This window comes from Stegostoma tigrinum, chromosome 1 (genome assembly GCF_030684315.1).
Source record: "Stegostoma tigrinum isolate sSteTig4 chromosome 1, sSteTig4.hap1, whole genome shotgun sequence".
NCBI lineage: Eukaryota > Metazoa > Chordata > Chondrichthyes > Orectolobiformes > Stegostomatidae > Stegostoma > Stegostoma tigrinum.
Window position 1 is genome coordinate 18,981,976 of NC_081354.1, and position 13,481 is coordinate 18,995,456.

The window sequence follows — 13,481 nt, forward strand, 5'->3', positions numbered from 1 at the left end:
TCTCGCCTTCAACCTATGCCCTCTAGTTTTGTGCTCCCCTACTTGGACTCTTCACCCTATCCATGCTCCTCATGATTTTAAAAACCTCTGTAAAGATCGCCGCTCAGCCTCCGACGCTCCGGGGAAAATAGCCCCAGTTTATTCAGCCTCTCCCTATCGCTCAAACCCTTCAATCTCGGCAACATTCTTGTCAATCTTTCCTGCACCCTTTTAGGTCTAAACAGCTTTCCTGTAGCAGGAAGCTAGCTGTGACCTGGTTTCTATTTCCCACTAGACAGGCAGGCAGACTCTCAGTCTGACTGATGAGGCTAGGATTCAAGATAAAATATTCATTTTATCAGACTGACTAAAACTGGGTCAGAATCAGTGGTAACAGCAACTTATTTATCATAGTCAGTGCACTGGTAGTAGACACAAATGCAGATATTATTGTGAAAAAGGAACGATTCAAGTACATTTGTCCTTTCCTTGTCATTTAATTATGTTTTTAAACTGATGACTGTTGTGAAGCTGTATGGCAATCAATCTATTTACTGCCTGGTAACAGTCCACAATAGGCCAGCAACCACTTGTAATAAGATAACACAGCCTCAAGTGCTGCAGCTAGTTAGGTTAACGGTCTTTCTCACAATTGTATTTGGGCAGAGAGTTGGGGGAATGTGAACATTTCATTACAATTGTTAGGAACAGCATTTTCTGTATCAAAAGGAAAGGTTTACATTTAGGCTTTAGTGTCACGTTAGTAGATGGTGTTACAGAATTAACACGCTTGTTTCCTTTTCCTAATGATAAGGAATATTAAGAGTACACAAAGTCCTGAATATATATTTGTTTTCAGACAAACTCCCAAACTACCACGAGTATCACAAAAAGTGTACTGCAGTACATAACCTGAAAGACCTATTCTCTCTTCTGAAAACACTTCTAGGACACATATTTGTGGATAAAGAACAAAGAACACTACAGCACACGCGCAGGCCCTACGGCCCTCCCAGCCTGCGCTGACATATTTTGCCCCTCCATTGTAAAACGGTCTTCACTTACAGGATCTGTATCCCTCTATTCCCTTCTTATTCACGGGTATATCCAGGTACTTAAATGCTGCTACTGCATCTGCTTCAATCGCCAGCTCTGGTAACATGCTCCAAGCACTCACCACCTTTCGTATGAAACACAGACCTTGCGTATTTCCTTTAAACTTCCCCACCACTTCGCACCTTGAACCCTGTGCCCCTCGTAACTGACACCTACACCCTGGGAAAAAGCGTTACATTTTCCATTCCATCCACACCGTTCCAAACTTCTATCAGATCATTCCCTCAATCTCCTGCATTCCAGTGAAAATGAACCCAATCTTTCTTCATTTCTAAAATCCCCCATTCCAGGCAACATCCTGGTAAGCCCAATCTGCACCCTCTCCAACATATCCACATCCTTCTGGTAGTGTGATGACCAGAACTATTTGCAATATTCCAAGTGTGGCCTAAATTTCTGTAAAGCTGCAGCGTAACTTGTCTATCCTTGTATTCAATGTCCCTTCCAATGAAGGCAAGAACATGTAAGCCTTCTTTACTACCTTATCTACCCGCACTGCCACCTTCAGCGATCTGTGGAGCTGCATTTCAATACTCTTAAGGGCTTTTCATTCCCTGTATAGTTTCCACATTTACTTGACCTTGCAAAATACATCACCTCACATCAGTCCGGATTAAACTCCATCTGCCATTTTTCTGCCCATGCTTCCAACTGATATATACCCTACTGTGTCCTCTGACAATCCTCATTATCTGCAACTCCACATCTTTGCATAGTCTGCAAACTTACTCATTGTACCAGTCATATTTTCCTCCAAATCATTTATGTTGATGATGAATAGAGATCACAGCACTGATCTTTGCGGAACTCCACTAGTCACAGCCCTCCATTCCAAAAAGCATCCTTCCACCGCTGCCCTCTGTCTTCTAAGACTAAGCCAGTTCCATATCCATCTTAATAAAATGTGAGGCTGGATGAACACAGCAGGCCAAGCAGCATCTCAGGAGCACAAAAGCTGACGTTTCGGGCCTAGACCCTTCATCAGAGAGGGGGATGGGGAGAGGGAACTGGAATAAATAGGGAGAGAGGGGGAGGCGGACCGAAGATGGAGAGTAAAGAAGATAGGTGGAGAGAGTATAGGTGGGGAGGTAGGGAGGGGATAGGTCAGTCCAGGGAAGACGGACAGGTCAAGGAGGTGGGATGAGGTTAGTAGGTAGCTGGGGGTGCGGCTTGGGGTGGGAGGAAGGGATGGGTGAGAGGAAGAACCGGTTAGGGAGGCAGAGACAGGTTGGACTGGTTTTGGGATGCAGTGGGTCTCTAGATGACACGTCCATCATGGGCCTCCTGCACTGCCACAATGATGCCACCCGAAGGTTGCAGGAACAGCAACTCATATTCCGCCTGGGAACCCTGCAGCCATATGGCATCAATGTGGACTTCACCAGTTTCAAAATCTCCCCTTCCCCTACTGCATCCCTAAACCGGCCCAGTTCGTCCCCTCCCGCCACTGCACCACACAACCAGCCCAGCTCTTCCCCCCCACCCACTGCATCCCAAAACCAGTCCAACCTGTCTCTGCCTCCCTAACCTCTTCTTCCTCTCACCCATCCCTTCCTCCCACCCCAAGCCGCACCCCCAGCTACCTACTAACCTCATCCCACCTCCTTGACCTGTCCGTCTTCCCTGGACTGACCTATCCCCTCCCTACCTCCCCACCTACACTCTCTCCACCTATCTTCTTTACTCTCCATCTTCGGTCCGCCTCCCCCTCTCTCCCTATTTATTCCAGTTCCCTCTCCCCATCCCCCTCTCTGATGAAGGGTCTAGGCCCGAAACGTCAGCTTTTGTGCTCCTGAGATGCTGCTGGGCCTGCTGTGTTCATCCAGCCTCACATTTTATTATCCATATCCATCTTGCCTGCTCACCCCTGCTACCATGTGACTTCACCTTTTGTACCAGTCTACCATAAGTGACCTTGTCAAAGGCTTTTCTTAAGTCCATGTAGACAACATCAGCCACATTTCCCTCAATCATCTTTGTCACCTCCTCATAAAGCTCAATAAAGTTAGTGATGCACAACCTCCCCCACACAAAACCATGCTGTCTATCACTAATAAGTCCACTTGCTTCTAAATGTTTGTAGATGTTGTCCTTGAGAATCTTTTCCATTAATTTCCCTACCACTGACATGAGACACTTAGGCCTATAATTTCCCAGATTACCCCTGCCATCCTTCTTAAACAGGGAGACAACATTGGCTATTCTCCAATCCGCTGGGACCTTATCTGTGGCCAAAGACAATACAAGGTTGTCTGCCAGTGCTCCAGCAATTTATTCTCTTGCCCCCTTCAATATTCTGGGAATAGATGCCATGAGGACCCGAGGACTTATTTACCTTAAAACTTTCTAAGACGCTCAAAACCTCTTTCTTTTTAATAGCAACTTGGCTTAGAAACTTGACACTGCCTTCACTGAGATCATCTTCCATCAATTTCTTCTCTTCGGACAATGCAACTGATTGACAGAGTAGACAAGAAAAAGGGTAAAAGTTTACTGTAACATCACCACAACTTTTCTTTGAGTTGATCTACTGCAGCCTGAATGATCAGGGTAAAGCTTGACCATTTTCATCAAGACATTCAACTGTAAAAGAAACACAGATTTCAACAAAGATTAGGATTCCAACTTAGGGCTCAAGTAGAATCAACTTTAATGTTAAAGGATTTAATGCAGGATTTGGAACAGATGACCCTTTTGTCAGCATCCATTTTACTGCTAAAATTGAAGTCCATGTATCATAGGCTCTGATATTGACCTCTGAACTCTGGGAGAATATATCAGATCTGTTGGTCATAGTAAAACCACCAAAAGATAGTGGTGTTTCTCCAAAGTCAGTATTTAAAGTTATTTTCTCAGAAATTAATTTTGCCAACATCCTTTCTCACCATTTAATATTTTGTTTTGAATCCAGTGTGACAGGTATAAATCAAAATATGAAAAGTCAATCAAAACCAAATCTGTAACAACAAAAAATTGTAATACTGCAAAAATGGAATTGGAATGAGCTACTGTTGTAGAATATCAAGCTATTATTCCAATATTGCTATGTTATTACAACTCTTCAACTTGAGAAGAGCTTTTATCTTTAACCCTAAAGTAATTTTTCACACTTACACCAATAATTTTAGGTCTGTCAAAGCAAAACGTGATTTTGAAGTTGTTTCTATTCGAGAGTTACTGCACACAACCTTCATTGTCAGACTACGTTTTGTCACCTCTCTGACTCAGATTCAGAATCAACATGGATGAGAAGTCTTTATGCTTGTTTTACATGTGTAATGAAATGAGTCTGGCAAAGTTTTGCCCGTTCTTAGCAATTTCTAGAGACACGAACCCTTTGAGGAAAACCACTTTTTATTGGCAATCTAATTTCTGAAAGTTGCAAGGCAGTGTGTAGAAACCAAGACCAGAGCAAAGGAGAGATGCCTTTCCAAGATTGGACAAAGCTGCTTTGGTCAGTAACTGATGTCAGTAAATACAATACCTTCAATACCTTTACTTGAGAAGAAAATTCCAAAAAAACTTTGGGAAATTCTTCCCAAAAAAGAACGGCAATTCTGCGGTTTTAGAATATTCAACAGTGATAACACAATTTTATGAAAATAGAAGCCACAGCTACAGCATTATTGATTACCCCATCACGTCTGGAACAGTTGCTTTCTACATAACCCAAACACGTGCATGCGTAGAGAGATGCATCTTTGAATGATGTAACATTCATCTGTGCTTTAAACAGCAAATGTTCTGAAGTTCACTTTGCATACGCTCATCTGCTGCAACAACACTGTCGAAAGCATAACGATCATGTGTGTTGAATCAAGATAATATGATCATTAATCGGAATTTACTTGCATGTTCTGAAGTAAGTATTGTTCTTGTATTGGATAATGAATGGTGGTAGAGATATGAACAATTTTCCAATTAAGATGTTTTCATAGCTGAAATTGAACAATGACTTTGCTGTAATTAATAACATTTTTGGCGTGAAAAGTTGGAAACCTTCAAAGGACTTCATAATGGCATGAGGCATAAATATCAATGACATGTAAAGGATAACAGTTTACTACAGTAGCACAAGCAACCCAAGAAAAAATGTTTACTTACACTGTCTCAGGATAAAATTCCCTGACAGCAGAAAGAGGCCATTCAGCCCACTGAATCTGAAGAGTCATCCGACCCAGACCCAGCACCCCATCCCAGTGACACCCTTATTTCTCATGGCTAATCCACCATCCTGTACATCCCTGGACACGACAGGGCAATTTAGCATGGCCAATCCTCCTAACCAGCACATCTCTGGACTCAGCTATGATACTGCAGATGAAACGTTCACTAAAAATAACGTGCTCAGTTTGAGTCGGTTGTGAAACTGCGCAAGTTTTAGAAGGTTCAATAAACTTCCACCACCCAACAGGACAGAAATCCATATTTTTACTTAACTTCAGAAACACACTCAATTATTTTTCCAAATCTCTCACATGCATATGACAAAGGATACTGAAACTCCTGTCTGTTATTCCTAAATGCCAGAGGTTAATCCTGAGGTCGTCGGCTGACATATATGTCTCACAGTCACTGTTGACAGAAATGGAGTTGATATGGTAGGTGTGAGCATTGGCAAAGATCTTCCGTGGAGTCACCTCCACCATCAAATCCATGGGTTTCAGCACTGGCACCTGCAGGGAGAAACAGGTCACATTACAGGTCAGCTGCTTTCATTAATTCATGGCCAGCTAGCAACCATCATTCCTGATGGAGTCAAGCACCGACTCTTTGGTGTTGAGGTGGCTCCAAGGTGGTGTCTGCTGTGGACAAGTTTAACTGAATTGATTCTTTCAGGCACAGTTGATGCCTGATAAAGCAAATCTACATTACTCAAGGTTAGAAAGAACTGCAGATGCTGGAGTCAGAGACAACACACTGTGGAGCTGGAGGAACATACTGGCCCAGGCAGCATTAGAGGAGCAGGAAGGTTGACATTTCTGAAGAAGGGTCTTGACCCAAAACATCAACTTCCCTGCTCTTGAGGTTGCTTGGCCTGCTGTGTCCCTCCAGCTCCGCACTGTGCTGTCTCTACATTGCTCAAGGTTGTTTTTGACATCAGTCATCAAGTTTCATTGGTCTGAAGTGATAAACAAGTCACTGGAGCCGGAATTCTTTAAGGTGAGCTTCAAATAACTTGACAAAATAATTCCCTCAGGGTTTGAAGGTTGCAGCTAGGCATAGGATACCGAAAGTCTACAGAGTAATACAGACAGGTTAAGTAAGTGGGCACGAGACTGGCAGATGGAGTACAACATTGTTTAAATGTAATGTCACCAATTTTGGTGGGAATAACAGCGAAATGGACTATTGTTTAAGTGGTGAAAAACTGTAGCATGCTGCTGAGCAGAGGGATCTGGCTGTCCTTGTTCATGAATCACAAAAAGTTGGTTTGCAGGGGCAGCAAGTGGAATATTATCCTTCATTGCTCGAGGGATGGTGTTTAAAAATAGGCATATTATGCTGCAGCTGTTTGGGAGCTGGTGAGGCAACGAATGAAGTACTATAGTTTTGGTCTCCTTACTTGAGAAAGTGTTACTGGCAGTGGAAAAGGTACAGAGTAGGTTCATGAAGTTGATTCTGGAATTGAAGAGGTTGTCTTTTGTGGATAGATTGAGCAGACTGGAACAATACTCATCGGAATTTAGAAGAATAAGGGGAAATCTCATAGAAACATATAAAATTATGAAGGAAATAAATACAGTGGAAGCAGGGAGGTTGTTTCCACTTGAAGGTGAAACTAGAACCAGGGGACAGCAGATTTTGGACCGTGTTCCGGAGAAACTTTTCACTCAAAGTGTTGTCAATCTGTGAAATTCCCTGCCCAGTGAAGCAGCTGAGGCTACCTCGCTGAATATTTTAAAGGTAAAGATAGATAACTTTTTGAACCGTAAAGGAATTAAGGATTATGGTGAGTAGGTACTACAATGTCATGCAGATCTGTTGTTAGTCAGCACCTTTTTCCCCAAAATGCACTGACAGTCACTCTATTTTATATTGCTACAAATCCCTGGTAGCTTTACTATATCACTGGTGATCACACATGTCAACATCTGGCTTAAATCAGTTTAACATGCGACAGTCCATTAAAAAAAAAAGAGACCTTGGCTTAACTTAAGTACATGAAAAGTCATTCACTGTTCTCTGCCTAAATGCAGATATGTTGTTGTTAATGAACAGATTTAATTTTTTTTTAAATTCAGAGGATGAGGGCATCACTGGTTAGGCCAGCATTTATTACCCATCTCTAATTGCCTAGAGGGCAGTCAAGAGTCAACCACATTGCTGTGTTTGGAGTCACATGTAGGCCAGATCAGGTAAGATGGCAGTTCCCTCCCTAAAGGACATTAGTGAACCAGATGGGCTTTTCTGACAATTGGCAATGGTTTCTCGGTCATCATGAGACTTTTCATTCCAGATTTCTTTCAATTCATTGAATTCAAATTCCACCATCTACCGTGGTGGGATTTGCACCTGATGCTGGTTGAGGGGCAGTGGGGCTGACGTTTTTCTTCTCAGCAAACAATATTAGAATTAGAATTCGAAATTAGAAATCACTTGAAGAAGTAATTGCAATTGTAACGTATCCTCTTCAGGGCTATTATAATAGTCAAACTTGTATAGACTGTAACATTTCAACATATAGTCAGCATCAGACCTATCTCTGACTTTGACCAATGTAGACAAACCTCAGTAAGCAATTCCTTGCCAAGTCTCCCCGTTCTGACTGAGCCACAGGGCCACAGAGAGGGACACACCAAACATTGAGTCATTCCTTTAGCAACGTTACCATTTCACCAACTTCCTTTACATTTGTAACCATTCCATTGCAATATTCTTATTTACACAAGTTAAATATGAGGCTTAATTGCTCATCAATGCATTCTTCACATAAAAACATGAAATGAATAGAATTCTGTATCTACAATGGTTTGCTTTGCGAATCAGTCACTGCAGTTCTGCTCAATTTTTTTGGAAAGAATTGATTAATGTTCTTGGACATCAAAATAACAGTTTCGAAAATAAATGTTTTGAATAAAGGAAAAATGTTGAACCGTGTTAGGCTTATTATACAGACTAATTATGTAAACACTTTCCCACCATTTCAAACTAGTACAGCATGCTGAAATGCAAGTTCTATCCTTGGATCAGATTTATTACAAGAGTAAAGGCCCAGCAAAGGGAGATAAATCTGCCCTCTCGTATGGACTGGATTCCTTGTTGCTACGCTCCAGAATGTAGAGGGTGTAGGATCTGTTACGTAAATGGCAGCAATTCTAAAAAGTGTCAAGGTAACAATCTTCTAAATTAGAACAGTTTTGGCTTGTTTGTAAAACCTTAGCAAAGCACTGAGAGAACATTTAACTCCAGTTTATTCAAAGCATGTCACAGCTGATTTCGGGACAAAGTGTAGGTTACAAGGTGTATGACTTTCAAGTTGTGAAATTAGCGATGATTTTATGGAAGTCTTCAAACTTAAAGGGATAGGGCTAGAGAGACAGGAACAGATGTTTCCAGTTATTGAGGGAGTGAAGACAAAAGGGACATGGTATGAGATTAAATGAGAGCAGGCCAGATTTTTGTTCTTGTTCAGAGGGTATGTGAAATGGCACAATTCACATGATTATTGAATGAACTGGAGGCTATGTTAATATTAAACAGTTGTTTCACAGGATGAAGGAGATGGAAATGGAAACAAAGTTGATAGGGATTGAAACATCTATTATGGTGGAAGACAAGCAGCAGCACAATCTGATCAAATGAACAGCATATTTCTGTGCAACACTGTGTAGAGGTACTGAATGATAGTATGGGCAAGATTGAGGGCCAAAAAATTCTCCCTTAGGTGAATTCTCAATTTGCCTGGCAAGGCAAACAATTTCAGATTAGACATAACAACAAGACTGAACAATATTTTCACTAAAATCCTGCTGTAATCTCAAACACTCCACCTGAAGGAAATCAGACAGACATTACCAATCTCTGGGAAGGCAAATTTCAAGTACTGAATTTACCCAAAATGAAACGTGAACTTTTCATGCTACAACAAATATTGCAATTGGGTTGAAACTTTAAAACAGAATGCATCCGTTAGTGGCAAAGAATTTGGAACATCTGAGTTTCAGGATTGCACAAATGCTTTAAATTAACAGTGGTTAAGCGTTCAGTTTGCTTGTAAAAATATACGAGATCTCATTAAACTCAAACACTGCTTTTCTCGATGGCCACAGTTATAAAACATTGTATTGTAGCTGTCTGATGAAGTAATCATTTAACATGTTGGGTAATCATTTTCAATAACTGAGTGAAAGCAGCAGTCAGCGTCTTCAAGATAGATGTAATGGAGATTTACTCCAGATAGTTCCCGTAGCAAAGGCAGGATTTCAAGCTGTCTACAGTAAATTGATGCTCAGCAGAGTGTTAAAGAATTATCTTTGGATCCTCAAAGCTTGGCAATTTTAGGCAGCAAGAAAACAACAAACTGAACCTTGCAGAAAATGACAAAGGTACATGAATAAGGTGAGGACAATAGCATTTACAGAGTCGAAAAGTTCCAAGATAACTATTCTGGGCTTTCATTTATCCATTCCAACTGCATAACAATTCCATTTAATGTACATAAAGCATCTAGCAGCATAAGGAAAAAGCTGACTTATTTGTAGACCATTCTACTAAATCCTGCACTGTAATAGCTACACTACACTACTCATCAGAATGCATTTCATGTCTTCACATAGTGCACCATTAGATCAAATCCTTTCGAGGTTTAGCATAGGATACATTAAATAGGTTAAGGGAGCACATCTACTATTAGCACCCCCAAAATACATTTATTTGGTTCAGTATTACCCACTAAAACTCCACGGTATTATTTAAGTCTGATTTTTTTAGCAATGTCAGTAGAAGTCTCTTGTGGAAAAATGTTTAAGAACAACACATATTCAGAATGGGTAAAGGCAGTACTTGTAAAGATGGATTTGAGAGTGCTTTACATTTTGTAATATAGAACCGCAAGGTTAAGGGACTGACATCTAAAGGAAAAAGGGTGAAGCTGTTATTGGGTACAGTGGCCCAAGTCCTATTGTTTTTTTTCCTCTCAACTTCTCATCCTTACCCATCCCACAGTTTTAGTCCCATTTCGGTTTAGCAGACCATTGGAAGACAGCTTTCAATTTTATAAAGGTAAATAAATAGTCAGGGGTGACTGGAATATTTGTGCCACACCACCATGTTACCATTTCACATGCTAGCTTGGACGCAGGTTTCCGCTTCCCATAGTTGAAATGAAGTTGCAGAGAGGTGCTCTATTCTTCTGTCCCTTTATAGGACTGGTCCCAATGACAGAAACACCTATCTAATTCTTTTGTCGATCAAAGTGAGCTGGAAATCTGCTAGCCTTGGGCTAATCTCATGATGTGAGTTGAGTTTACAATGACAAAGCACTCCATGGCTGCGGTAAGAGATCATTGCATGAAAAGTCAAATCAGATTTTTCTACTGATTCTCAGGGGAAAAAAATCCAGTTCACGGAAAAATCAATGTCTGAGCTAAGTGGATCTTAAACCTGAATATGGTCAAGGATGTCTGATCAGCAGCCAAATATTTCATAATATAGGGATCTTTTAACTTAGATTCATCAAATCTCCCCAAAAGGAATGTGTTACATTAAACACACAGACAATTCAGGCAACATAATGGCAATTTCAGCAGAGCCAGTCTATAACGTTGATACTTTGACAGTTGTAGCTAATCTAAATTAACTTGCAGAAGAAAGTTAGAATAATCACATCTCCTGGGACGGTGCAGCCTCCAGGCATTAGCAGGTCTTTTCCCTTTATTGACAGGCTCATCATCCTGATCTTGAACAACAAGTCAAATCTGTCAGAAATGTCAGAAAAGCCAACAGACAATTGTAAATAAATTACAGACTCAGTAAATGGCTCAACTGAAAAATTGCTCTCAATAAGAGGGTTTTGATCAATTCCCACTATATAATTTCCTTTCACTTGTAGTGAATCACAGGATTGATGTTTCAGAATCGCATCCACCTCTTGGTGAAAGTTGCATCAAGACATAGAAATGATCACCTGAAAATGTATTAAAGAATATGCAAAATATTGCAGAGGAGGCTAGCTCCATTAGCACAGCGGGTATCATTTTACAGTGGATAGTTTCTTGAGGTCTGGGCCATAGACATGGGAATTCAGGATTTTTCACGCTTTTGCCTGCTTTATGAAATGTCTTTTACACTTTCACTCGTCCTTTTTTGTTCTGATTCAGTCACAACTTGTCTTCTTTTAAAAATTCTATGTATGTGTTTGTGTGGGTTAAGTCGCTCATCTAAGTACAACGTCACTAGACTTCCGAACTAAATCCAACTTTGTTTCTGAGCCGGAAAGCAAAAGGAAAATAGAATATTAACCGTGCCACAAGAAGTGAAACTTAAAATATTTTAATAAATCAAGTTACAATATACGAACATATCTTGTGTTAAGGTTGTGTGTGTAGAGGGGACAAAATGATTTTTGCTTGCTTTTGTTTTGGCTCATAGCTTGTAAGAATTTTATAAGCGAGATAAATTGAAGGCCAGAATTTGTGGTCCAGCACAAAAGAATGACATCACAGATAACAGTAAGTTCATCAACTGGTAGTAGCTACTAATTTGCTTATCTATTCAAGGATACTTTTGGACTGAATATCATAAAGGGAAATATTTACAAGCTACAAACTGAAAACCAGTACAAAATTTTTGAAAAGTCAAGTCAAGAACTTAGTACATAAAGAGGTGCCAGGCCAGGTGATGTGTTATACCTACATGATATGGGAGCTGGTGGACCCCATTGTAGACCATAAGACCATAAGACAGAGGAGTGGAAGTAAGGCCATTCGGCCCATCAAGTCACTCCACCATTTAATCATGGCTGATGGGCATTTCAACTCCACTTCCCTGCACTCTTCCCATAGCCCTTAATTCCTTGTGAGATCAATAAATTGTCAATCTCTACCTTGAAGACATTGAACATCTCGGCCTCCACTGCACTCTGTGGCAATGAATTCCACAGGCCCATAACTCTCTGGCTGAAGAAATGTCTCCTCATTTCCATTTTAAATTTACCCCTTATAATTCTAAGGCTGTGCCCATGGGTCCTAGTCTCCCCGCCTAACGGAAACAACTTCCCAGCGTCCACCCTTTCTAAGCCGTACATGATCCTGTAAATTTCTATTAGATCTCCCCTCAACCTTCAAGACTCTAATGAGTACAATCCCAGGATCCTCAGCCATTCATTGTATGTTAAACCTACTGTTCCAGGAATCATCCGTGTGAATCTCCGCTGGACACGCTCCAGTGCCAGTATGTCCTTCCTGAGGTGTGGGGCCCGAAATTGGACACAGTATTCTAAATGGGGCCTAACTAGAGCTTTATAAAGCCTCAGAAGCACATCGCTGCTTTTATATTCCAACCCTCTAATTAAACGACATTATATTCGCCTTCTTAATCACAGACTGTACCTGCAAGTTAACCTTTAGAGAATCCTGGACCAATGCTCCCAGATCCCTTTGTACTTCTGCTTTACGAATTTTCTCACTGTTTAGAAAATAGTCCATGCCTGTATTCTTTTTTCCAAAGTGCAAAACCTCACATTTGATCACGTTGAATTTCATCAGCCATTTCCTGGGCCGCTGTCCTAAACTGTCTAAATTCTTCTGCAGCCTCCCCATCTCCTCAGTATTACCTGCCTGTCCACATATCTTCGTATTATCGGCAAACTTCACCAGAATGCCCCCAGTCCCTTCATCCAGATCATTAATATATAAAGTGAACAGCTGCTGCCCCAACGCTGAACCCTGCGGGACACCACTCGTCACCGGTTGCCACTCCGAAAAAGAGCCTTTTATCCCAACTCTCTGCCTTCTGTCAGACAGCCAATCCTCAATTCAAGCCAGTAGCTCACCAAGAACACCATGGGCCCTCACCTTACTCAGCAGCCTCCCGTGAGGCACCTTATCAAAGGCCTTTTGGAAGTCTAGATAGATAACATCTACTAGGTTTCCCTGGTCTAACCTACTTGTTAACTCTTCAAAGAATTCTAACAGGTTTGTCAGGCACAACCTCCCCTTACTAAATCCATGCTGACTTGTTCTAATCCAACCCTGTACTTCCAAGGGTTTAGAAATTTCATCCTTGACAATGGATCCTAGAATTTTACCAACAATCGCGGTTAGGCTAATCAGCCTGTAATTTTCCATCTTTTGTCTTGATCCTTTCTTAAGCAAGGGGATTACAACAGCGCTTTTCCATTCATCTGGGACTTTCCCAGACTCCAGTGACTTTTGAAAGATCAG

The 13,481-nt window shown here is 41.1% G+C and overlaps 1 protein-coding gene across 7 annotated transcripts in view; it reads right to left on the reverse strand.

Moving 5' to 3' along the window:
* Nucleotides 1-13,481, reverse strand: part of LOC125454329 (serine/threonine-protein phosphatase 2A 55 kDa regulatory subunit B gamma isoform) — a 313,765-nt gene that overhangs the window by 85,393 nt on the left and 214,891 nt on the right. For all 7 annotated transcript variants that reach the window (XM_048534971.2, XM_048534999.2, XM_048534989.1 and 4 more), the window contains one exon: nt 5,594-5,771. In XM_048534971.2, coding sequence (XP_048390928.1) covers nt 5,594-5,771 — 178 coding nt within the window. The remainder of the gene's footprint in view (nt 1-5,593; nt 5,772-13,481) is intronic.